This window comes from Saccopteryx leptura, chromosome 3, assembly GCF_036850995.1.
Source record: "Saccopteryx leptura isolate mSacLep1 chromosome 3, mSacLep1_pri_phased_curated, whole genome shotgun sequence".
NCBI lineage: Eukaryota > Metazoa > Chordata > Mammalia > Chiroptera > Emballonuridae > Saccopteryx > Saccopteryx leptura.
Genome location: NC_089505.1, coordinates 212,854,301 through 212,876,926, shown reverse-complemented (window position 1 = coordinate 212,876,926; position 22,626 = coordinate 212,854,301). Strand labels below are relative to the sequence as shown.

Sequence of the window (22,626 nt, the reverse complement as noted above, 5' to 3'; positions counted from 1 at the left end):
TAAACCTGTATAAGCTCTGGCGTTGACAGCTGGAAGGCAGCTGGGACTGTTGGCGCCGCCCCCTTGTAACCATCGCCGCCATCGGATTGACAGTGCTGAACCCTCCTTGGTCCTGGAACAACCTTCTCTAAGGTAAAAACTTTGTTTTATCTATTTCCTTCACTTCCTTTCCTATCCTCAGTTTTCTTTTTCCTCTCCCTCTCTGGGGAGGTGACACTCTCTTTCCACTTGGGTCTCTACAGGTTTGGATTGTGAGAGGAGTGAGGCAGGGGGAATATGTAAAAGGGATGCTGCTTGGTCCCTTCTTTTTCTTCTTCTTCTTTTTTTTTTTTTTTTTTTTTTTTTTTTTGTTTGTTTGTTTGTTTTGTCTTTTTTCTGAAGCTGGAAACGGGGAGAGACAGTCTGACAGACTCCCACATGCGCCCGACCGGGATCCACCCGGTACGCCCACCAGGGGGCGACGCTCTGCCCACCAGGGAGCAATGCTCTGCCCCTCCGGGGCGTCGCTCTGCCGTGACCAGAGCCACTCCAGCGCCTGGGGCAGAGGCCAAGGAGCCATCCCCAGCGCCCGGGCCATCTTTGCTCCAATGGAGCCTTGGCTGCGGGAGGGGAAGAGAGAGACAGAGAGGAAGGAGGGGGGGGGGGTGGAGAAGCAAATGGGCGCCTCTCCTATGTGCCCTGGCCGGGAATTGAACCCGGGTCCCCCACACGCCAGGCTGACGCTCTACTGCTGAGCCAACCGGCCAGGGCCTTTTTCTTCTTTTAATGTAACCTTCCCCCTCTCCGTTGCGAGCAAGCACTGTGGTGGTAGTTGACTTATTCTGAGGGGAACATTTAAACCATTAGTTGCCTGAAGATTTGAGTCATACTGAGCAGGAGATTGGAGTGGGACAGTAAAGGACTTGCAGGGAGAGGAAAGTTCCTAGGATCGGGGGGTGGGGGTGTCTTTTTTTATTTATTGATTGATTAGAGAGAGAAACAGAGAAACATCAGTTTGTTGTTCCACTTCTCCCTGCATTCATCTATTGATTCTTGCATGTACCCTGACTAGGATCGAACTGAAAAATTGGCGTGTGTACCTGGATGACACTCTAACCAACAGAACTACCCAGCCAGGGCCAGTGGCTGTCTTACTGAAGCTCCCTACCCAGTTTATAGGCTTCTTCCAACTTTTGGCTACTTACTGCCACTGCTATGGAGTGGCAGTGCTATTTTAACTCCCTCACCCACAACCAGAAGATTATTACTGCTGGAAAGAACATGTAGGACTTGAATGGAGAAAAGAATAGGATAATACTTGTTTATTTGAATAGCCTCCCCTCATCCTTTCCTGCTCTGAAATACTCCTTGCCCATCCCACCAGGTGTGCACCTTACAGAGTGAACATTTTTCATTCCTTTTCCTGCCCTGCCTCTTAGACTTAGCCCACTTAGGTTTGCCCAATTTTTCTGAGAACCAGCTCTCTCTGGTGTCCAGCTCCTGGTTTCTTTTGGCTCATCCTCTTAGCCAACTAGCTGCCCAACCCCCACTTAATTATTGATCATTTCTGGCATTGCACAGAAAAGGTAAGAAATGAGCCCTGCTTTTTTAACTTTCCCAGGCTCTGGCTTCTGCTTCCCAGGACCTAAGTGTCACTTGGGAGGGGAAGAAAGAAGGAAAGAGAGAAAAACAAAATGTCAGGCCTATAGGCAATTTTTACTACTCTGATTCTAAATTAACAACATGTAAATGAGATGCAGCTAGCATAAATTATGTTTGAATCAGGAGGATGATCAATTTAGGTGAATAGGCTTATGTTTCTCAACTTATTTCCCAGGCTTTACCCATCCCCTAAATTTCTGCGGGATTGCAAGAAGGATGCATAGTCTCAATTTAGGAAGAAGGTGGATAAAAGACAAGATTTCTGACAAGTTTAATTTTTCATCTTTCCTTACCCTGACTCAGGAGTGAGGGGGGAATGTTTTCCAGAGGGCAGGATTTATGGGGTTTTTTTGTTTACTATCCACAGCATTAATTAAATGTCTGTCCCTGCTGAACTGATGCCTAATACCGATAGAGGAGAGCAGGTTAAACAGGTCCAGTGTTCACAACTAAAATTACCTAGATGGGAACAGACAGAAGGAACACACACACACAACAATGAATGCAGAGGGAGTAGTCTTCATACAAATCGATAATCAACATTTGCAAAAGAGTATCTCTAGGTTAAGGCACTTTGGGGAGCAAAGAGGAACTGAGAAGAAGTTGATATCTCAACTTCAGCTGTCCAGAGAAGCTTACTGTGGAGGGAGAGATATTTGTGCTCCTAATCTGAAGTTATTTATCAGCATAGTCTTTGATTTAAGTCTCTATGGCCTACATTTCCCTCTCTGGCCTACAGGAAGCCCCGTCCAAGACCTTTTTGTTGTGGTTTGAGGTTGTGTAAAGCAGAGTCCTTTGAGAAGGACTTCTTTTTTTTTTTAATTTTTTTAATTTATTTATTCATTTTAGAGAGGAGAGGGAGAGACAGAGAGAGAGAGAGAGAGGAGAGACAGAGAGAGAGAAGGGGGGGAGGAACTGGAAGCATCAACTCCCAATCAAGCCCGGGGTTTCGAACCTGCGACCTCAGCACTTTTAGGTCTACGCTTTATTCACTGCGCCACCACAGGTCAGGCCCGAGAAGGACTTTTTTTCAACAGTGTTTCTTCTTCTCCTTCCCCTCCTCCTCCTCTTCCTCCTCCTTCTCCTCCTCCTCCTTCTCCTTCCTCCTCCTCCTCTTCCTCCTCCTCCTCTTCCTCCTCCTCCTCCTTCTCCTTCTTTCTCCTCCTTCTCCTCTTCCTCCTCCTCCTCCTTCTTCTTTTCCTCCTCCTTCTCCTTCCTCTTCTTCCTCCTTCCTCCTCCTCTTCCTCCTCCTCCTCCTTCTTCTTTTCCTCCTCCTCCTTCCCCTTCCTCCTCCCTCCTCCTCTTCCTTCCTCCTCCTCCTTCTTCTTCTTCTCCTTCTCCTCCTCCTCCTCCTTCCCCCTCCTCCTCCCTCCTCCTCCTCTTCTTCCTCCTCCTTCTTCCTCCTCCTCCTCCTCCTTTTCCTCCTCCTTCTTCTTCTTCTCCTTCTTCTTCTCCTCCTCCTCCTCTTCTTCTTGTTCTTCTTCTTTTTCTTCCTATTCTTCTTCCTCTTCTTTGAGAGAGGGACAGAGACAGAGAGAAGGACAGACAGACAGGGTACTGACAGACAGAAGGGAGAGAGATGAGAAGCATCAACTCATAGTTGCGGCACTTTAGTTGTTCTTTGATTGCTTCTCATATATGCCTTGATCGGGGAGCTCCTGCTGAGCCAGTGACCCCTTGTTCAAGCCAGAGACCATGGAGTCATGTCTATGATCACAGGCTCAAGCAAGCAACTCTATGCTCAAGCTGGTGAGCCTGTGCTCAAGCTGGCGACCTCAGGGTTTCAAACCTGGGACCTCAGCATCCCAGGTCGATGCTCTATCTACTGTGCCACTGCCTGGTCAGGCTCAACAGTGTTTCTTCTTTAGGGGCGTGATACTGACTCTGTATCTCTAGCTGCTCTTCACCCTAAGCAGTATGTCACTGTTCACATTTCCACCTCTGGGATGAGGTAGAGAGAAGGTAGCCCTAGATACAAGCAGCCTGTATGTGCACAGGAGGGTCCATGAACAGCCAAGGGGTGTGGTTTGGTAGAGGGCAAAGGATTTACCTTGGTCCTGACTAGGGTGGGGGCTACCAATGTGATTGATACCTGTTACAGGGTGAGCCAAAGATTACTTTGTTAACCATTAGTTTTAACATTTCTTTCTCCATCTCTTTCTCTTCTGTCTTTTTCCTTTTATTCTCCCTTTCTCTGTCTTTTCTGCATTCCTTGTTCTTGTCTGTTTCAGGGGAGCTGCCTCACCCAGTGTCTTCAATCCCACTGGAATCATCCTGCCCAAACCTGAAAGCCCAAGTACACTCATAGGTCCCATATGATCACAGCAAGGTCGAGGTGAAAGGGCTCAGCCTGGGGCTGCTCATCTGTTTATTCCATAGGCAGGAGTGACTACAAACACCATCCAGCCTTCCATACCATGTTTCTTTTCTGAGACTTTTCTGGGCCTATTCGCTTTCCAGCCCAATGATTTCCTTCTTATTGAATCGTTCTCTCTTTTGCACATCAAGCCAAGATTAGGCAACTTTCTGAGGACTGTCAAATCTTTGGTGCCCCTCAGTTGACCTTTTCTGACTATGGAAGACCATCAACCTGAGCATCCAGTCTCTGGCAAGGCCAGGACTGCAGAAGCAGTCAGTCCCGAAAACCACAAAGAACCAGATGAACACCCCCCAGACAAGGATGCCAGAGGTGCCGATGGCGTGGCCGGAGGTGCTGGTGGGATGGCTAGAGAACAAGAGCCAGCAGATCAAGCGTCGCTGCCAGTCCAAGGCCAGGATAAACTTGAGTTGCCTTTACCTGATGCTAGCTTGAACCAGCCAGAGCCAGCCCACAGGACAGGGCCTGAGGCAGAGACCATGGGGGCGTACTCCAGGCCCCAGGGGCTTCCTCAGTCCCCCAGGGTCCGACAGCCAGAGCTTGATTTCTACTGTGTAAAGTGGATCCCCTGGAAAGGAGAACGGACACCCATCATCACCCAGAGCACTAACGGCCCTTGCCCTCTTCTCGCCATCATGAACATCCTCTTTCTTCAGTGGAAGGTAAGAGAGAGTTTAGATGGGGGCTCAGAAGATGTTGGGGAGACAATTCTTCCCTGACCTTTATCCTGATTTTCTCAAACCAGCCAAAACTTTAGAAATTATTCTCCCTACTGCTCCAGCTTGCACAAATGAAATAAGATGTTCATAAAAACAAGAAGACCAATTCCTACTCCTGTATCTTCTACTCTCCAGCAAGTTGGAATGCCCTGCGGTGTTTTACATTCATGCCGTTTCTGGCATTGCGAGTCTTCTTTTCCCACTACAGCCCCTGCCCCCTTTCCATGGGTTTCTCCCTCAGGGCTCTCTCTGTGAAGGAAAGCATGTGCATGGCTGACCCTTTGATCACCCCTCTATCTCCAGGTAAAGCTTCCCCCTCAGAAGGAAGTGATCACATCAGATGAACTCATGGCCCATCTTGGTGAGTGACTGGGTCTTGAAGAGGAATTACACAGAATTACAAGCACTATTCACTCAGCCAGAAATCCAGAAATATTGAGGGACTTCCCATTTGGGGCTCTGATGTGTCAGAGAGGGTGAAGGTCTCTGGGCATTTCTGCAAGGCTGGGGCACGAAAAGCAAGAGTCAAGGGTGTCGCCTGACCTGTGGTGGCACAGCGGATAAAGTGTCAATCTGGAATGCTGAGGTTGCCAATTCGAAACTCTAGGCGAGAAGCAACTACTACGAGTTGATGCTTCCTGCTTCTCCCCACCCCCCCTTTCTGTCTGTCTATCCTCTCTCTAAATCGATAAATAAAATCTAAAAAAAAAAAAAAAAAAAAAAAAGTTGCCTGACCTGTGGTGGCGCAGTGGATAAAGCATCAACCTGGAAATGCTGAGGTCGCCGGTTCGAAACCCTGGGCTTGCCTGGTCAAGACACATATGGGAGTTGATGCTTCCTGCTTCTCCCCCCCTTCTCTCTCTCTCTCTCTCTCTCTCCTTTCTAAAACGAATAAATTTAAAAAAAAATTTAAAAAAAAAAGTCAAGGTGTCAAGAGTCCTGAGCTGCCTTCAGTTTTCACATGTGACCTTGGGTGGGCCCTTCACCTTTGTGGGCCTCTTTCTTCCATGAGAAATGAAAGGTCAGGATTAGACTCTAAGGCCCTTTCCATCTCTGAAAATCTGTGGTTCTGTGTCATCACCCCATCTATTCTCCAGAAGAGGAAGCAGCTTTTAGGACAATTGGTGGGGTAGACTGATAAGGAATCCTGTCTTGTAGGAGACTGCCTCCTGTCCATCAAGCCCCAGGAAATGTCAGAGGGTCTTCAGCTTAATTTTCAGCAGGTGAGCATAGGTCTGTGGACAAAGGGGATTGCAAGCTTGTAAGGGGACACCCAGACTATTAAGTGAAGGCTTCCTGCTACTTCTTAAGAGGGTTCCTTGAACTGTGATATCTTTCTACAGGAGGAAGAAGAAGGTAATGAGAAAATATGTTCATTTAGATAAGATAAAGAAAGGTTGAGGCAAGGGAGGAATGGAATAGCTTTTGAGAGAACCAGGGAAGAAAAGCAACAAGATTAATTTTTTACTTCTGGGGGTGGGAGTGGAATGGGGGGAGGAGAGGCTGGACCTACATTCCCCCCCCCCCCGCTTCCTTGAGATATAATTGATACATAACATAGTGTAAGTTTAAGCTATACAGTGTGCTGATTTAACATATCCATCATTTTCTTTTCTACCCCTAGAATGTGGACGATGCAATGACAGTGCTGCCTAAACTTGCCACAGGTCTGGATGTCAACGTGCGATTCACAAGCGTCTGGGACTTTGAGTACACGCCCGAGTGCAGCATTTTTGACTTGCTAGGGATACATCTGTACCATGGCTGGCTTGTTGACCCACAGGTGAGTGCAAGAGGGCTCAAATGAAACTCTTATCCAGCTCAAGCTGTCAGAGAAACATAGTGTTGTGGGGTGGGAGTTAGGGAGGTGGGGGTTAGATTGGCTTGAGTGGGGAATTGGGTTATAGGCAGGACCCAGTGGAGAATTTCTTGAATTGTAAACTTTTTTTGGTAGGGCAGTAACATTCAAATACTAACAAACCATATGCAGTTATTTATTTATTTATTTATTTATTTATTTATTTACAGAGACAGAGAGTCAAGAGAGAGGGATAGACAGGGACAGACAGACAGGAATGGAGAGATGGGAAGCATCAATCATTAGTTTGTCGTTGCACGTTGCAACACTTTAGTTGTTCATTGATTGCTTTCTCATATGTGCCTTGACCGTGGAACCGCAGCAGACCGAATAACCCCTTGCTTGAGCCAGAGACCTTGGGTTCAAGCTGGTGAGCTTTTGCTCAAACCAGATGAGCCTGCGCTCAAGCTGGCGACCTCGGGGTCTCGAACCTGGGTCCTCTGCATCCCAATCCGATGCTCTATCCACTGCGCCACCGCCTGGTCAGGCCATATGCAGTTTTTTAGACAGCAAAAGTTTCAGGAACCTTTGGTCATAGGGTTGCAGTCCTTGTGGGCTTGGTTCATTTCCTTCTTAAAAAGATCTCAATTTTTTGGTATCACCCACCTTACCCCACCCACACAGAGCCCTGAGGCTGTGAGTGCAGTTGGGAAACTGAGTTATAATCAGCTGGTAGAGAAGATCATCACCAGCAAGCACTCCAGCGACACCAACCTCGTGACAGAAGGTGAGATCACCTCTCCTGTGGACAGCATGTGGAGGGCAAGATGGCTGCTTAGATTTATTTTTTTTTTTTTTTGGTGACAGAGGCAGAGAGAGGGACAGATAGGGACAGACAGACAGGAAGAGAGAGAGATGAGAAGCACAGTTTTTCATTGCGGCACCTTAGTTGTTCATTGATTGCTTTCTCATATGTGCCTTGACTGAGGGGCTACAGCAGACCGAGTGATCACTTGTTCAAGCCAGCGACCTTGGGCCGAAGCTGGTGAGCTTTGCTCAAACCAGATGAGCCCACGCTCAAGCTGGCGACCTCGGGGTGGGGGGTAGGGGGGAGTGGGGGGGTTTGAACCTGAGTCCTCTGCATCCCAATCCAACCCTCTATCCACTGCGTCACCGCCTGGTCAGGCTGCTTAGATCTATTGTTTGTTGTCTATCTCCCCCACCACATCCCACTGGGATGTAAATGCCATGAGAGGGAGCTGGGGGAACTGAAGTGCCCGCTGGTGCAGTGCCTGGCACCAGGTGGCTGCTCAGAACTATTTCATGAATGAATGAACACAGCTGGGCTTCAGGGAAGGAATTTCAGGGGCAGGACCACCCCAGGCCTTTGACAGGGGCTCTCTGGGTTATCCTCCCTTCTGTGGACTTTGGTTTAAACCAAGGTCCCACCCCTACTCCTTTGCCCTTTGGCAGGCCTGATCGCAGAGCAGTTCCTGGAGACCACCGCTGCACAACTGACCTACCACGGACTCTGTGAGCTAACCACAGCTGCCAAGGAGGGTGAACTTAGCGTCTTTTTCCGAAACAACCACTTTAGCACTATGACTAAGCACAAGGTGATGATGCATTGGAGGTGGGGGAATGTTGGAATGCTGTTTATTTCCTCATGCCTTTTTCTTCCGGGTTAGGACAGGGTAGATTTAGCTCTGGTAATGAATGATCCCTAAAACCTCTGGGGTTTACCACAACAAAGGCTTATTTCTCAGTCAAGCTGCGTGTGCAGTGCAGACTGGCTGTAGTTCTGTCCCATGTTATCTTCACCACTGCGTCTTAGGCTGACTGAACAGCCTTTGTCTGGAGGGACAGGAAGGTATAATCCTCTCTCAGGAAGGAAATTTTTGAATAGTCTTTTCAAGTTAGAAATTGTCTAAGCTTGCTAAGAATTGTGTAGAAGAGGTAGAGGTCTTTGATTCTTAAAGGATTTATCTTCATAGCCATCAGATGAGTCTAGAGAATGGTGGGAAGTAGGGTAGGAAGCAGGACCTTGTGTGGGACCCCAGCTCTGAGGACTCCAGGCTTGACCACAGTGACTGCTGTCCACTCCCCAGACATCCCTTCCTCTCCCCACAGCTGCTCATACTTAGAAACGCTTCCCATGCTCACACAGGTACATTCCTGTTGGCACACAAATTGGTTCAAATGGTGTCTGTGCATCTCAGATGATTTTGGGCAGTAAAATCCCTTTGTACCACCTATCCCGCTGATGCTTTGTCCTCTTCCTCGCAGAGTCACTTGTACTTACTGGTCACCGACCAGGGCTTTCTACAGGAAGAGCAAGTGGTATGGGAGAGCTTGCACAATGTAGATGGGGACAGTTGCTTCTGTGACTCTGACTTTCACCTCAGTCATTCCCCGGGCAAGGATCCCGGAGCAGAAGGTGGAAATAGTCTCCCAGAAAAGCAGCGGCAGGTCGACCAGGTGCGTGGGACTTCCAGGAAGGGTGCAGAGCATGTTCGCTTCAGAGACCTTTCTGCCATTGGTGGGCTGCATGCATCATATCATCTAGAGATCGTAACATGTGACCTCTGTACCCTTTTCCTCCATCTCCTTGGGACCATCTCCATGCTTGGTGTGTATTCTTTGACAGCACAGCGAATATATCTCCCAGGCCACAGCCCACCTCACAATCCTTGTTCTTTTTTTCCCCTCTCCAGGACTACCTGATTGCCTTGTCCCTGCAGCAGCAGCAGTCACAAGGCACATTGGGTCTTAGTGACTTGGAGCTGGCCCAGCAACTTCAGCAAGAGGAGTACCAACAGCAACAAGGGGTCCAGCCTCTGCCTGCAAGGGCCCTGCCGCTACAGGTGAGCCTGCTGTGCCCTGCCCTCATGCTCACTGCTCCTCCAAGTCCTGCCTCCCCAGTGTTCCACACCTGTCCAGACACTGGTTATTGTTATTCTTGCAATTGTCTCTTTGCTGCCCTTGCCCTCGCGGCGCTTCTTTTGTCTTGCCCTCTCCCCTGGATCCCTTCCTTCTTTCTTCCCCGCTGCCCCACGCAGGCCTGACCCCACTTCTATCTAGAATCTCTGTCCTTGTGCTCTTCCAAGGCTGAGGGATGACCACTTAAATCCCGTACAGGGGAGAGGAACTTCGTCTGGACGCCCAGCAGGAGAGCGTCGGAGGAGGCCGAAGCAAGAGTCTGACTGTGTCCTCCTGTAGCATCGCCCAGCACCAAGCTGCCCAGCCTCTTCTTTCAGAGGCCATACCTATTTTGCTTGCTCCTCCAGGGCAACCCCTGAGATATACAGGGTAACTTATTTATGGACTGTTGGGGATCAGAGCACGCAGTAAATGTCAAGGTGAGACTCAGTGATCTCCTTGCCCTCCTGTGCTGTGCCCTTCTCTTCCTCCCAATCACCCAGGACAACAGTGGGGCTGGCAAGGTGAGGAGTTTTGATTCCCAACTCCGTTTTCCCAGAATATCACACTAATGTACAGACTCAGGCTTCAGGATGAGATCCCGTCTAGAATGCATCTCCTTTGCTTCCCAGTCTGTCTGGGTTCTTCTGGCTATCCAGCAGGTCTGTCTTTGTTTCAGGATTTGATCTGGGTTTCTATCTCTTTTATTTGTAATGCCTTCCTAGAGGTTTAGAAATAAAACTTGTTTCCTGAGATCTGTTGTTTGCCTTACCCTGTAGCACTGAGTGAGGTTAAGTGGTTAAGTACAGTGTGTCCTCCCAGTTTCTGTAGGATGATGTGGAGCATGTGTGCATGCGCAGATGATGACATAACACCGTGTATACAGCAGAGCAGCCCACGGCTATGCCAGTCGAGATGTGGACGGTGCAGAAGAAAGTTCAGTGTGTTCTGTGGCTCTCTAAATTTGAATCCGTGACCAAAGTGCAACGTGAATATTGGTGTGTTTATAACAAAGCGCCACTACACAGGAATAACATTACTCGGTGGGATAAGCAGTTGAAGGAAACCGGCAGTTTGGTGGAGAAACCCCGTTCTGGTAGGCCATCAGTCAGTGACGAGTCTGTAGAGGTTATACGGGATAGCTACCTAAGGAGCCCTAAAAAATCTGTGCGTGAGCCCACATTGAACTGCACTGAATAGGTATGAAACTGAGAGAGTTTTCCTTTTATTTGGTGCAGATTTCACATCTCTATCGTCTTTTGTTGCTTTCCTGTGACCGGTCAAAAGTGCACCATGACTTTACGGACACACTGTATTTGACCCAATTGAGGAATGCAGAAGGGGAGGGAGGGTAGAGAGGTGAGAAGGTTGCGTGTAATATCTAATAGAGCCATCAGGGGGAACCTAAAGCCTGCTTTTTCCTTTTTTGTTTTTGTTTATCTGGGGGTTTTTTTGTTGTTGTTTTTTGTATCTTTCTGAAGCTGGAAACGGGGAGAGACAGTCAGACAGACTCCCACATGCGCCCGACCGGGATCCACCCGGCACGCCCACCAGGGGCAACGCTCTGCCCACCAGGGGGCGATGCTCTGCCCCTCCGGGGTGTCGCTCTGCCGAGACCAGAGCCACTCTAGTGCCTGGGGCAGAGGACAAGGAGCCATCCCCAGCGCCCGGGCCATCTTTGCTCCAATGGAGCCTTGGCTGCGGGAGGGGAAGAGAGAGACAGAAAGGAAGGAGGGGGGGAGGTGGAGAAGCAAATGGGTGCTTCTCCTATGTGCCCTGGCCAGGAATCAACCCAGGTCCCCCGCACGCCAGGCCGATGCTCTACCGCTGAGCCAACCGGCCAGGGCCTGTTTATCTGTTTTTGATAGGTCTTCTCTGGTAACAGTCCTCTAATTTGGAGCTGAGTTTCCAAGTCCTCACTTTGGGCAGATAAATTTGGGGGTTTTGCTTCCTGCTAACTCAAAATTTCCCAGGCAGGCAAGGGGCAGCTTGATCCTCTGTTTATCGCCTCCTAGTTTCTACAGATGGTCCTTTGCTACCTCTGACCACTTCTGACTTCGTTCTGGCTCCTGTTTCTCAATTATATTGCCTAAAATTTCCTGGGGAAGAGAGAATAATGACGTGGCGGGGGGAGGGACACCCCTAGGGGAGGGTATTTGTTGATAAGTACAGCAAAAGAGCACCCAACAGTATTCCTCTTGAATAATCAAATGCACATCAAAGGCACCTTTAACTTCAAGGTCTCCTCCCAGCCCATGTCCTGTACCACCCAAACTTCAGGGAACAAAAACAAGAATGAAATTAGCTAATCAGCTACCAGTATCTGTGAGATGTTCTGCCCAGGGTATGGGTAGGAAAAGCAGGGCAGAAACCATGAAGTAGGTCCCATTAGCCCACACCCAAGACAGAGAGCTAGGGGACCCATGTGCAGATATCACTGAGATAAGGAAAATTAAGGGATTTAAAAGAAATCTTTTGAGTTCTAGACTCAACAAGAAGCTGGAACATGTGATGCTTAGTGAAGGGTTATCCTATTTGGAAGCCCAGCTGGTTTCCTGCAGGCTCAGTCAAACATGGGAATCAGGAGATCCTTGAATATCACGCAGGGGTGGGGAGGCAGCAGGCGGTGGTCTCAGAGGTCTTCAGCCCTGCACAGGGCCAGCAGGGCTAGCTGGCAGTCCCCTTTCACTGCATCCTGCAGACAAGAGAATCGAGTGTTAGACCCACTACCGCAGTGGTCCAGGCACTCTGCCCCCTCCCTTGTGCCAATCCAGCACTTGTCTGGTGCCTGGAGTCTTACACCAAACCAAAGACTCGTGAATTCTCCAGGGCATTTGCTCAGCTGTGTGCAGGGAGTGCAGTGGGCAGGTGAGGGATGAAGTTCTTACCTGGAGGGAAGAGTAGAGGGACTTTCCAAATTTTTTTTTGAACTCAGCTCGGATACTTAGAAGGTCAGTCTCACTTCTAGAGATAAGGATGCGCATCAGGGCTTGGTAATTGGGTTCAGTTTCCTGGTAGGGGTAAAAACAGAATGTAGAGGGGGTGGCAGTGGGATTCTCACAGAATAAGGACCAGATGGCATGGTAATTATTCTAGAGAGTGGAGGTAATGCCGAGTCAGGGAAAACAGGTATGTGTTATCTAGGAGTGAGCTCAGTCTCCCGGAAAGCTAGCTCTAGCTTAGAGTCTCACTTCTCCAGAGCTCTGTCTTGGGCAGCTCCAAAGGCAGGTACTCAGAAGATAGAAAAGCCTTGCTACCTATAAAGACTTCTAGAAAGAATAAAGACTTCTGTTGTAAAGTAACTGTACCTCAATTCTGCAGGTTTATGTAGAGACACCAAGTCCAGATGAATTTTGAAGGGTTTTATTAAAGGAGGAAATTTATTAAATATGCCGGCCGCACATGACTAACACGGGGCATGTGCAGACCCAAATCGTGTGCCTTGGGCACAGCCCTTGTGGCAGGTTATATACCTTTGCTCTCACACCCACAGGTTGGTGGGAAAAGGAGGAGGGGATGGGACACAATGCATTAGCAAACTTACAACATTTATCTATAGGATTCATAAAAAACATTTTTACACATCAAAACTTATAAGGAGCCTGACCAGGCAGTGGCGCAGTGGATAGAGCGTCAGACTGGGATGCGGAAGGACCCATGTTTGAGACCCCAGGATAGCCAGCTTGAGCATGGGCTCATCTGGCTTGAGCAAAAAAAAAAAAAAGCTCACTAGCATGGACCCAAGGTCACTGGCTCGAGCAGGGGGTTACTCGGTCTGCTGAAGGCCCGTGGTCATGGCGCATATAAGAAAGCAATCAATGAACAACTATGGTGTCGCAACAAAAAACTGATGATTGATGCTTCTCATCTCTCTCCGTTCCTGTCTGTCTGTCCCTATCTATCTCTCTGACTCTCTGTCCCTGTAAAAAAAATTTAAAAAAAACACAAACTTATAAGGTAACACAATAGCAAAAATGTTATTCTGTATAATAAGATATTCCTTAATTTTCTAGTGTTCATTTGCCATTCCTTTGTTTAGAGATATATACATCAATTATATGTTTTCAGGAGGGGAGGGGTAGTTTCAATGGCACTAGGGCAGGGGTCCCCAAACTACGGCCCTGTGGGGCACATGTGGCCCCCTGGGGCCATTTATCCGGCCCCCTGCTGCACTTCTGGAAGGGGCATCTCTTTCATTGGTGGTCAGTGAGAAGAGCACTGGATGCGGATGCTCCTGTGCTCCTAGAGTACTGTATGTGGCAGCACCTCAAAGTCTGGCATCACTCACGTACAGTACTACTTCTGGTAACGCGGGACACACGCGTCACGGCTCTGGAAGCGCGTCATATCACTTGTTACGGCTAGCAGTGCCAAATATGGAACCGGACATTGACCATCTCACTAGTCAAAAGCAGGCCCATAGTTCCCATTGAAATACTGGTCAGTTTGTTGATTTAAATTTACTTGTTCTTTATTTTAAATATTGTATTTGTTCCTGTTTTGTTTTTTTACTTTAAAATAAGATCTGTGCAGCCTGACCTGTGGTGGCGCAGTGGATAAAGCGTCGACCTGGAAATGCTGAGGTCGCCGGTTCGAAACCCTGGGCTTGCCTGGTCAAGGCACATATGGGAGTTGATGCTTCCAGCTCCTCCCCCCTTCTCTCTCTCTGTCTCTCTCTCCTCTCTCTCTCCCTCTCTCTCTCCTCTCTAAAATAAATAAATAAATAAATAAAATTTAAAAAAAAGTATTCTTTAAAAAAAAATAAAATAAAATAAAAAAATAAAATAAAATAAGATCTGTGCAGTGTGCATAGGGATTTGTTCATAGTTTTTTTTATAGTCTGGCCCTCCAACAGTCTGAGGGACAGTGAACTGGCCCTCTGTATAAAAAGTTTGGGGACCCATGCGCTAGGGGATAAATGCCTGCAAATGGCTCATCAAATTTTAAAAAAGGGTTTTTTTTTTTTCAATCTCTTTCTTCCTGCACCTGGCTAGCTATTTACCTGCTTCCTTACAGGCCTGGGGGGAAGAGAGGGAATCTAAATCTCCTTCCCCTCTTCATTTACAATACAATGCTATCAGCCATTCTGGTCTGGTGCAAATCACACAAGTATAGAAATTACATCTACAAAATCTCTCTGCATGCCTAGCCCAAATTAATAAAATGCTCTTTGCCTGACCAGGCGGTTGCGCAGTGGATAGAGCGTCGGACTGGGATGCGGAAGACCCAGGTTCGAGACCCCGAGCTCACCAGCTTGAGCGCGGGCTCATCTGGTTTGAGCAAAGCTCACTAGCTTGGACCCAAGGTTGCTGGCTTGAGCAAGGGGTTACTCGGTCTGCTGAAGCCCCATGGTCAAGACACATATAAGAAAGCAATCAATGAACAACTAAGGTGTCTCAACGAGAAACTAATTATTGCTGCTTCTCATCTCTCTACATTCCTGTCTGTCCCTATCTGTCCCTCTCTCTGTCTCTGTAAAAAAATAAATAAATAAATAAAATAATTAATTAAATTCTACCTAGTAGAAGGTAGCCTCCTACACAGTGCGTTCTTGCAAGCCAGGAAACTTTCATATTTCTTCTCCCTCCCCTCCCCAAAGGAAGGACGGGACAGGAAGCCTGACCTTTCCTCCTAAAATATCAATATTAATTTTTCAGCTTTTAGGTACCTTACCACTTCCAGCACAAAAGCCAGGAAGCCAGGACTGTGTAAGTTCCAAGTCAGTGACTGTCCTAGGAGGTTACCGAACCTACCCCAGACCGAGCTGGTGGGGCTCTGGCAGGAAGCAGAGTCGTGGGACTTCCAGTGCTGGTCTGGATCCACGAGGGCCAACTTGCGGCCCCATCATTTTTTTTTTATTGTTATTTATTGATTTTAGTGAGAGAGGAAGGGAAGGGAGGACAGAGAGAGAGAGAGAGAGAGAGAGAGAGACAGGAACATCAATCTGTTTCTGTATGTGCCCTGACCGGGGATCAAACCAGCAACCTCTGCGCTTTGGGACAGTGCTCTAAACAACTGAACTGTCTGGCCAGGGCTTGTGGCCCCATCTTTTTTTTTTTTTTTTACACACCTCTCTTGCTGCCAGGATGTATCTACCCCAGTTTTTGTTCCTAAAGAAGGAGGGGAAAGGAGTGTCCCTCTCACCTGAAGAGCTTGATGAAGTTTATCAGCAAAGTACAGTGCTGTGTTCCTGATCACCGAGGCTGGAAGCAAAGAGGGAAAAATGGAGAGAGGTAGTTCCATCTCCAGGGAGACCCCTACCCACATGTACTGAGCAGGCCCCTACCTAGGCTGAGCAGAGCCATCTGAGCATCTCCATGGAAACGGTTCCGGACAGTGTGCTCTAATTCATGCCCAGTGCACCGCTGGTATTGATCAAACACTTGTGGTATGCAGGGGAGGGAGTTAAAAAGATAAACGCATTAAAAAGGAAGAAGAAAGATAAATGCAGAGGAGAGGGGACTGATTATCACAGAGAAGGATGAGCCCTCTCTACCTTTCTCAGCTAAAACTCATTAGAGCAAGCCGGGAAGACAAGAGGGCTCATGTATACCTCGGACAAGGTGTTCAGGATTTCGCTGGGTGAGAATAAGGACCCATGTCTCTTCTATGCCGAGTCCTGCAGCCCCCTTCAATGCCTAGGAGTGGAGAGTAAATCAGGATCATTGGTTGAGGCTGAGAAACCACGGTTACAATGTTCCCAGAATCCATCACAGTGATTGTGAAAATGGGATTAAGGATGGAAAAGTTTGTTTTTTTTTAAGTGAGAAGAGGGGAGATAGACAGATTCCCATTTGTGCCCCAACTGGGATCCACCTGGCAACCCCCATCTTGTTCTGACACTCGGACCAACCCAGCCACTAGCTGCGAAAGAGGAAGAGATAAAGAGGGAGAGGGAGGGGAAAAGAAGTGGATGGTTGCTTCTCATATGTGTCCTGACTGGGGATCAAACCTGGGACTTCCACACGTCGAGCCAATGCTCTATCCACTGAGCCAACCAGTCAGGGCTGAATGGCAAAGTTATTTTAACCTCTATATTAGTTGCTTTTATTTATGGTTTAAAAAAGAGAGAGAGAGAACAGGACTACAAGATGGGCTCTGTCTTCACAGCTTGATTCCCAATTTTGGAAAATTCTGGCACTCAAGGAATTAAATAACCCCCAAAGGAGAATCTGGGGAAGGTCTCTCACCCAAATGCCCAGGAGAGTTGACAAGCTCACTTCCTGTGAGCTCAGGAGTCAGAGGTTAGATGAGTGAAAAGGCTTCAGGTGTGATACTACCCAACACCTCAAGCCCCCATCAGGCCACTGAGGATTCCTTCCCCAAGGCAAGGACAGGTTTGTAGGCCAAGTGGGCACTTGCGTTGCTGGCTCAAAAATAGGTAGAGGAGGTGTCTTACGTGCATGACTTTGCGGACTGCTCAGCCCCGGCTCACCTGGACATCCTGTTCTGCTAGGTTATAGTCAATGATTTCAGAGTAGCTCTCACGGCCCCCCTAGGATGAGAAACTCTTTCAAGAGGCCTCTTTGCAGGGCAGCCTTTTACCTCAAGGCCAACAAACCAAACTTGAACTCCTCCACAAAGCCCTCTCTTGCCTATTACATCAAAACAATGCTCCCGGCCCTGGCCGGTTGGCTCAGTGGTAGAGCGTCGGCCTGGCGTGCAGGAGTCCCGGGTTCGATTCCCGGCCAGGGCACACAGGAGAGGCGCCCATTTGCTTCTCCACCCCTCCCCCTCTCCTTCCTCTCTGTCTCTCTCCTCCCCTCCCGCAGCAAGGCTCTGTTGGAGCAAAGATGGCCCAGGCGCTGGGGATGGCTCTGTGGCCTCTGCCTCAGGCGCTAGAGTGGCTCTGGAATCAACAGAGTGACGCCCCAGATGGGCAGAGCATCGCCCCCTGGTGGGCGTGCCGGGTGGATCCCGGTTGGGCGCATGCAGGAGTCTGTCTGACTGCCTCCCCATTTCCAGCTTCGGAAAAATGAAAAACAAAAAACAAAAAACAATGTTCCCCACTCTGTCCCACACCCTTCCTCTGCCAGTCAGTCTTCCTCACCTTGGCCAAGGACAGCAGCAGGTCCTGTAAGGTGCCACTTGTCTCAGATTTGATGTCCTCCTCAGCCTTCACCTGGAAATCTGGGGTAGGGTCAGGAGTGCTCTGAATCCTCTTGATTTTTCCCAAGGTGGATGCCTGCAGGACCTGTTGAATGTCTGGTCCACTGTGCCCTGCCAACCTTGTCATGTCCTGCTCAATGACTGCCAGTCCCCAGGATGAAAGGCAGAAGCACCAGCACAGCCACCCTGAAAGCATCGCTAAGCTGTGAGTCCCCCATGCGCTCTGGGATCGTGCCCTGGGATCCTCTCCAGGCGCCAATCTGCTGAGGGCAGGAGGCCCATGTTGTTCTGGTAGTGGCCAGGCAGTGGAAGGAGAGAGGGAAATCATCATGATGAGGCAAGATGGTAAGGGCCTGGGCCCTTATGGAGGTGAGGAAGAGTAATGTGAGAGGCAGGATGTTACAAAAGGAAAAGAGCAGAAAAGGGAGAAAAGAGAACATGGAAGCGACAAGGGAGAGAGATAGGAGAAGGATTAAGAGATAGAACAAGATGGACAGCAAAGAAAAATCGGGGAAAGAAAAAAAGGGGGGTGGGGCTAAGATGAGAATGCGAAAAAGCTAGTCCACAATTAGTGGGCAAGGCAGGCATGTGATAGTCAAGCAAGGCCAGCAGCCAGGAGCCTGAGAGGTAACACCTATGACAGAGAACAGGTCCCCACCTTTCCCCCTGGCTGCAGCCTGGGATGTGGTGTGATGGCAGAATCAGCACAGGGCTGAGAAGATGACATGGTACCCAGAAGATGACTGTCATAGTGCCCCATGTTGTTATTACCTTGGAACCTGCTCTGGAACCCCAGACTAAGATTAATCATTGCTTCTTTCTTTTATGATCACATCTGGCTATCTCCGTGGGGAGACTGAGCACTGAGTGGGAGGAGAAGGGAGGAGAGAGCCCCAGCTAACAGAACTTGGGCAGACAGGCTCCCAGAGGGCTTGCCTGGAAGGCGTGCAGGGGAAAGAGAACCTTCCCTCAGATCCCTCTCCAGTTCCTGGATCCCTACTCCTTTGTGTTTTTACCGTGTTTGTAGACTGCCAGGCACTCCTGCAGCTGGGGTGGGGTGCGGGTAGCAAGAATTTCCACAACCACATCCTCAGCAGAACCTGAGTTCTACAAGAAATTGGGAGGCCACTCTGAGACTGAGCCATGCCACTAGAATGGCAGAGAGCAGACGCTAACCACGTGTCCTTCTAAGGCTCAATATGGGATGGTCAAAGGGGGCCTCTGCCGAGCCCACCCCTCCGGACTGAGCAAAGGCAGTCACTCAGTCTCTCCTTCCCCAGACACCCACGCAAGGCTCCTGGACTGGTACCTTCAAGGCTCTTCTCAGTTCCTGGGCATCAAAATGGGCTGCTGGCAGCAGCAGAGCCACCACAATCCTCTCGAGGTTCCCAGAGAGTGCTGCCTGCAGGGACTTCAGCAGATCCTACAAATGGTCGCCACAGCAGAGGAGCGGCATGAGGGGGAGGCCACAGGAATAAGGGGGAGGGGCGGCTTGGGAGTATCTGGCAGGTTTTTATCTTAGACCTGAAGTACCATCCCCATTTAATCAGGGGGCAAGAGCCAGCTTGCTATTGCTGAACCCCAGGTCTTCCAGAGACTTCTCACCCCATATCCCTGCTCCTGAAAAGTCCCAGTGCTCTCACCTGTTGGGTGCGCTCCTGGAAAGCTCGAGAGATGAGCTGCCTTTGCTCTCTGCTCCGATTGGTCAGCACGTCCACAATGGCAGTGTGGTCCACACCTGAACCAAGATGAGGGCTGGGCTGTATGCTGGGCAGACCCCAGTCAGGTCTAAGATTCCCTTACTCCTCAGACTTGAAGCCTCCAGAGGAGGAGAGAACAAGATCCAGGAAAGGGCTGAAAGGACAGGAGTAAGGGTCCTATCACCCCCCACTTCCATTTGATCTCAAAAGAAGATTCAAATAAGATGCCAAAATGGCATGCAAATCCTACCCAAATGTGGTTAAAAGTGGTCAGTGTGATGGGTAAAAATGGCTTTCAGGGACCAACAGACTTGGATTAGGATTCAAGCTCTGCCATTCTGAGCTGTCTGGCCTTGGGCAAGCCTCTTCACCTCCCTGAGCCCAGTTTTCTCTTCAGTATATGACTTAGCTCATAGGGTGTTGTGAGAATGACTGTGACACACCTACCACAGTACTTGACATACAGGAACTAAGGCATTCCACGCACTTATTGAGATTGTCAGTTCCTCCCTCCCGGCTCTTTCCTGGTCTACAGACTGGCTTAGAGAGAGTAGATCCCAAGTGCAGAAGGAAAAAGGCTCACCTTGGCCTGCAATGGCCCTCAGCAGCCTCTGCACATCCTTATCCACACTGAAGCTCACAAAGGTCCTGAGGGTGCCCAGGGTCCCCCAAGCTGCAGTCTATAAGAGCAAGGAGGCATCACAGGTCTGCCCACAGCCTCCCCAGTGGCCCAGCCGGGCCTTGGTGTGGCCTCAGGGTCTGCTTTCCTGTTCCTGGCCCCTTCACACCCTGAGATAGAGTAAACATGATCCCTACAGTCCAGCAGCCCCTACCTTGTTGGCAAGGCCCAGGTGGCTGAGGATCTCCTGAGTCAGGGATAGGCCCGTCTTTTCACTGGTCACAGACATGATGCAACTGGCTGGCCTAGGAAGGGAGACAGTAGCCAACTGAGGGGAACTTCCAGCCCTTCTGTTCCTCTGTATGACCCCTTGACCCTGTAGCCTGGGCTCCTATTGCTTGTTCATTTCTCCCATTGCAGAAAAAGAGACTTTAACCTACTGGGCAGGTTTGGGGGCCCCACTTCCCCACCTCTCAGCCTCCTTTGGGAAATGAGGGTTGACCAGGGATGCGCTGGAACTGGTGTCAAACACACCAGCCCTGACTCTGGGGCTGGCCCCACGGTTCCTGATCCTTGGCCTGAGGTAGATGGCTCCCTTCTGAGGCTTGAGTCCCCTTGCTGCTGTGGCCTGGCTGGGCATTCCTGGGGCAGTGAAGACAAGTAAGGCAAGCTGGTGGGAACAAGTACCTGGGGTGGGCGCTAACTCTTAACAGCACCGTCCCTGCATCAGCCTTGGGCATCAAGCTGCCTCCCTGCTTTCTGCCTCTCACCTTCCAGTCTCCGGCTGGGGTTCTAGGTCAGCAGGTACAATTTATGAACAGATATGAGTTGTGTTCTTGGGGCTACATGGGAGCCTGGACAAGGGGGAAGGTACTCATGTTGGAAAGGAAAACTCCTTTCTACCTCCTCCAAGTGATCCACAAGCCACCTCCCCCCCAGCCTGGGGCCCAGGTCCAGCGCTTACCCGGAGGTGCTGGGGGTGAGATGGGTGTCCTCCCAGTCTGGTGGCACACTTGTGTGGGCACTAGCGCCTGTGTGGCCTGGTAGAGGAGTGGGGGTGTGTGCTGCCCAGGTGGAGCAGCCAGTCAGATGACCTCTCTAGCAGACCAGACCAGCTGTTCTCTCCAGCTCTGGCCCCTCCCAAACGTGGGAGAGGACCAGGCTATACTGGGTCCAACAAGCAAACACCTCTCTACCAAGCATCTCTCCTCCCAGGAACTGGGCCTCAGCCCATGCGTGAGAACTCTCCTCAGCCTCTCAGCAGCTCAGGCCTGGACACAGGAGGCTTTGTGCATGGCTTCCCAATGGGGCTGGTGGGACCATAGAAGCCCAGGCTCTAAGTCCAGCTCCTGACCTGGCTCTGCCTCTGGCTCCAGTTCCCGGGGGGGGGGGGGGGGGGCAGGTCAGACAGGCTCCAGGCTGATTTCAGGCTGATAGAGAAAAACCTGTTGGGGCACATACCAGCAGGGCACCCTAGCCTGTACCCCAGAGGGGGTCCCAGCCCAGAAACTTGACTGCTGCCGTATTAGAATCAACCAGTCGGGATGGGGAGGGCCAGGGGACTGTTTCTACCTGTGGGGAAAGAAGGGCACAAGTATTTGAGGGTGGGAGCAGGTCAGCAGTGTCAAGAGAAAAAAAATGCAAAGGGTGTTCCTTCTGGACAGAAGTACCATGCTCCCAAAAGGCAACAGGGAGAGGGGGGAGGCTCCCTGAGTCCTTGTTTCTTAGACTCCCCTTTATGTATTGCCTTTTGGCTGCCAGGACTGTTTGAACAGCCTGTGAAGCAAACTCAGCAGTTGGGCTTGGTGCTGTTACAGCACCAAGCAGGTGAACAGTCTTGGGGAGCCTCAGGGGCCCCTACGCAAGTAGCTACTTGAACCTCACAGCCAGCTCCCTAGGGCCTGGGAGCAGTCTCCTTCCTGCCTTCCCAGAGTGGTCAGGTGGTGGCTGGGCACAAAGCTAATGAGTTGTCTCCATTGTCTGTCTGCCACTGTTCCAACCCAGGAAGCAGATCCTTGTTTTGTGTGTGTTTGTTTTAAAGATTTTTATTTATTGATTTTACAGAGAGAAGAAGTGGGGAGCAAGAAATATCAACTCACAGTTGTTTCATGTTAGTTGTTCATCAGTTGCTTGTCGTTCATGCCCTGACCAGGCAAGCCCAGGGTTTTGAACCAGTGACCTCAGTGCTCTAGGTCGAAGCTTTATCCATCGTGCCACCACAGGCCATGACCCTCCCTGTTTTTTCTACGTGAGGAGGTACCCGCAGCTCTTTCAGAGCAGAGCAGGGCTAAGGAGATGCCAGGAAGGGAGGTTTCCATGGAGCAATCACTGCTCCTCACTTTTCTGCCCTCTAAAACTGAAAAAACATGCACTGGTTTTTGCTGGACAGCATGGACTTTGGCCCCAGCTCTGCCATTTGTTATGTTCTGTAACTGCAGCCAATCATCTCTCTCTCTCTTTACCTGAAAATAAAAGGGAGTATTGGGAGAGGCTCTGGGGAGGGTGGGCATCCTGAGGCACTTGAAGATAGGCTTCTGGGAGGATTAAATGCGGTAATATATTACCTGACCAGTGGTGCAGTGGATAGAGTATTGCCCTGGGACACTGAGATTCCAGGTTCAAATCCCCGAGGTTGCCGGTTTGAGCGCGGGTGCACCAACTTGAGTGTAGGATCATAGACATGAAGCCATGGATGCTGGCTTGAGCCCAAAGGTCACTTGCTTGGAGCCCAAGGTCACTGGCTT

General features: G+C 49.8%; 2 protein-coding genes across 5 annotated transcripts; one reads left to right on the top strand and one right to left on the bottom strand.

Moving 5' to 3' along the window:
- Nucleotides 1-5: 5 nt before the first annotated feature.
- MINDY1 (MINDY lysine 48 deubiquitinase 1) lies at nt 6-10,209 on the top strand. The gene is made up of 10 exons (XM_066377430.1): nt 6-132; nt 3,873-4,680; nt 5,041-5,098; nt 5,896-5,960; nt 6,362-6,520; nt 7,220-7,322; nt 8,009-8,151; nt 8,822-9,013; nt 9,250-9,399; nt 9,674-10,209. Exons 2-10 carry the CDS (start codon nt 4,216-4,218, stop codon nt 9,752-9,754), a joined length of 1,416 nt encoding a protein of 471 aa, XP_066233527.1. The 5' UTR covers nt 6-132; nt 3,873-4,215; the 3' UTR covers nt 9,755-10,209.
- Nucleotides 10,210-11,308: 1,099 nt separating this feature from the next.
- ANXA9 (annexin A9) lies at nt 11,309-21,294 on the bottom strand. Of its 4 annotated transcripts, XM_066377390.1 has the most exons (14): nt 20,847-21,294; nt 20,653-20,736; nt 20,097-20,187; nt 19,847-19,943; nt 19,207-19,301; nt 18,873-18,986; nt 18,580-18,670; nt 17,505-17,584; nt 16,890-16,949; nt 16,008-16,092; nt 15,741-15,836; nt 15,599-15,657; nt 12,343-12,465; nt 11,309-12,149 (listed from the first exon to the last, which is right to left on the bottom strand). In XM_066377390.1, exons 3-14 carry the CDS (start codon nt 20,169-20,171, stop codon nt 12,087-12,089), a joined length of 1,038 nt encoding a protein of 345 aa, XP_066233487.1. In that variant the 5' UTR covers nt 20,172-20,187; nt 20,653-20,736; nt 20,847-21,294; the 3' UTR covers nt 11,309-12,086. The 4 variants fall into 4 exon arrangements, with proteins under 4 accessions (XP_066233487.1, XP_066233486.1, XP_066233485.1 ...); XM_066377389.1 differs by having other exon boundaries at nt 20,097-20,736; XM_066377388.1 differs by lacking the exon at nt 20,653-20,736.
- Nucleotides 21,295-22,626: the final 1,332 nt, after the last annotated feature.

Bases quoted from the DNA above. Each gene is read 5' to 3' on its own strand.
- MINDY1 (XM_066377430.1), top strand. From the start codon at position 4,216: ATGGAAGACCATCAACCTGAGCATCCAGTCTCTGGCAAGGCCAGGACT. The intron at 4,681-5,040 runs GTAAGAGAGAGT...CTCTATCTCCAG, and splicing joins TCCTCTTTCTTCAGTGGAAG to GTAAAGCTTCCCCCTCAGAA. The intron at 5,099-5,895 runs GTGAGTGACTGG...CCTGTCTTGTAG, and splicing joins TGAACTCATGGCCCATCTTG to GAGACTGCCTCCTGTCCATC.
- ANXA9 (XM_066377389.1), bottom strand. From the start codon at position 20,171: ATGTCTGTGACCAGTGAAAAGACGGGCCTATCCCTGACTCAGGAGATC. The intron at 17,585-18,579 runs GTAAAAACACAA...ACCCTACCCCAG, and splicing joins CCTGGCAGTCTACAAACACG to ATTTCCAGGTGAAGGCTGAG. The intron at 12,150-12,342 runs GTAAGAACTTCA...TCTTGTCTGCAG, and splicing joins CCCTCTACTCTTCCCTCCAG to GATGCAGTGAAAGGGGACTG.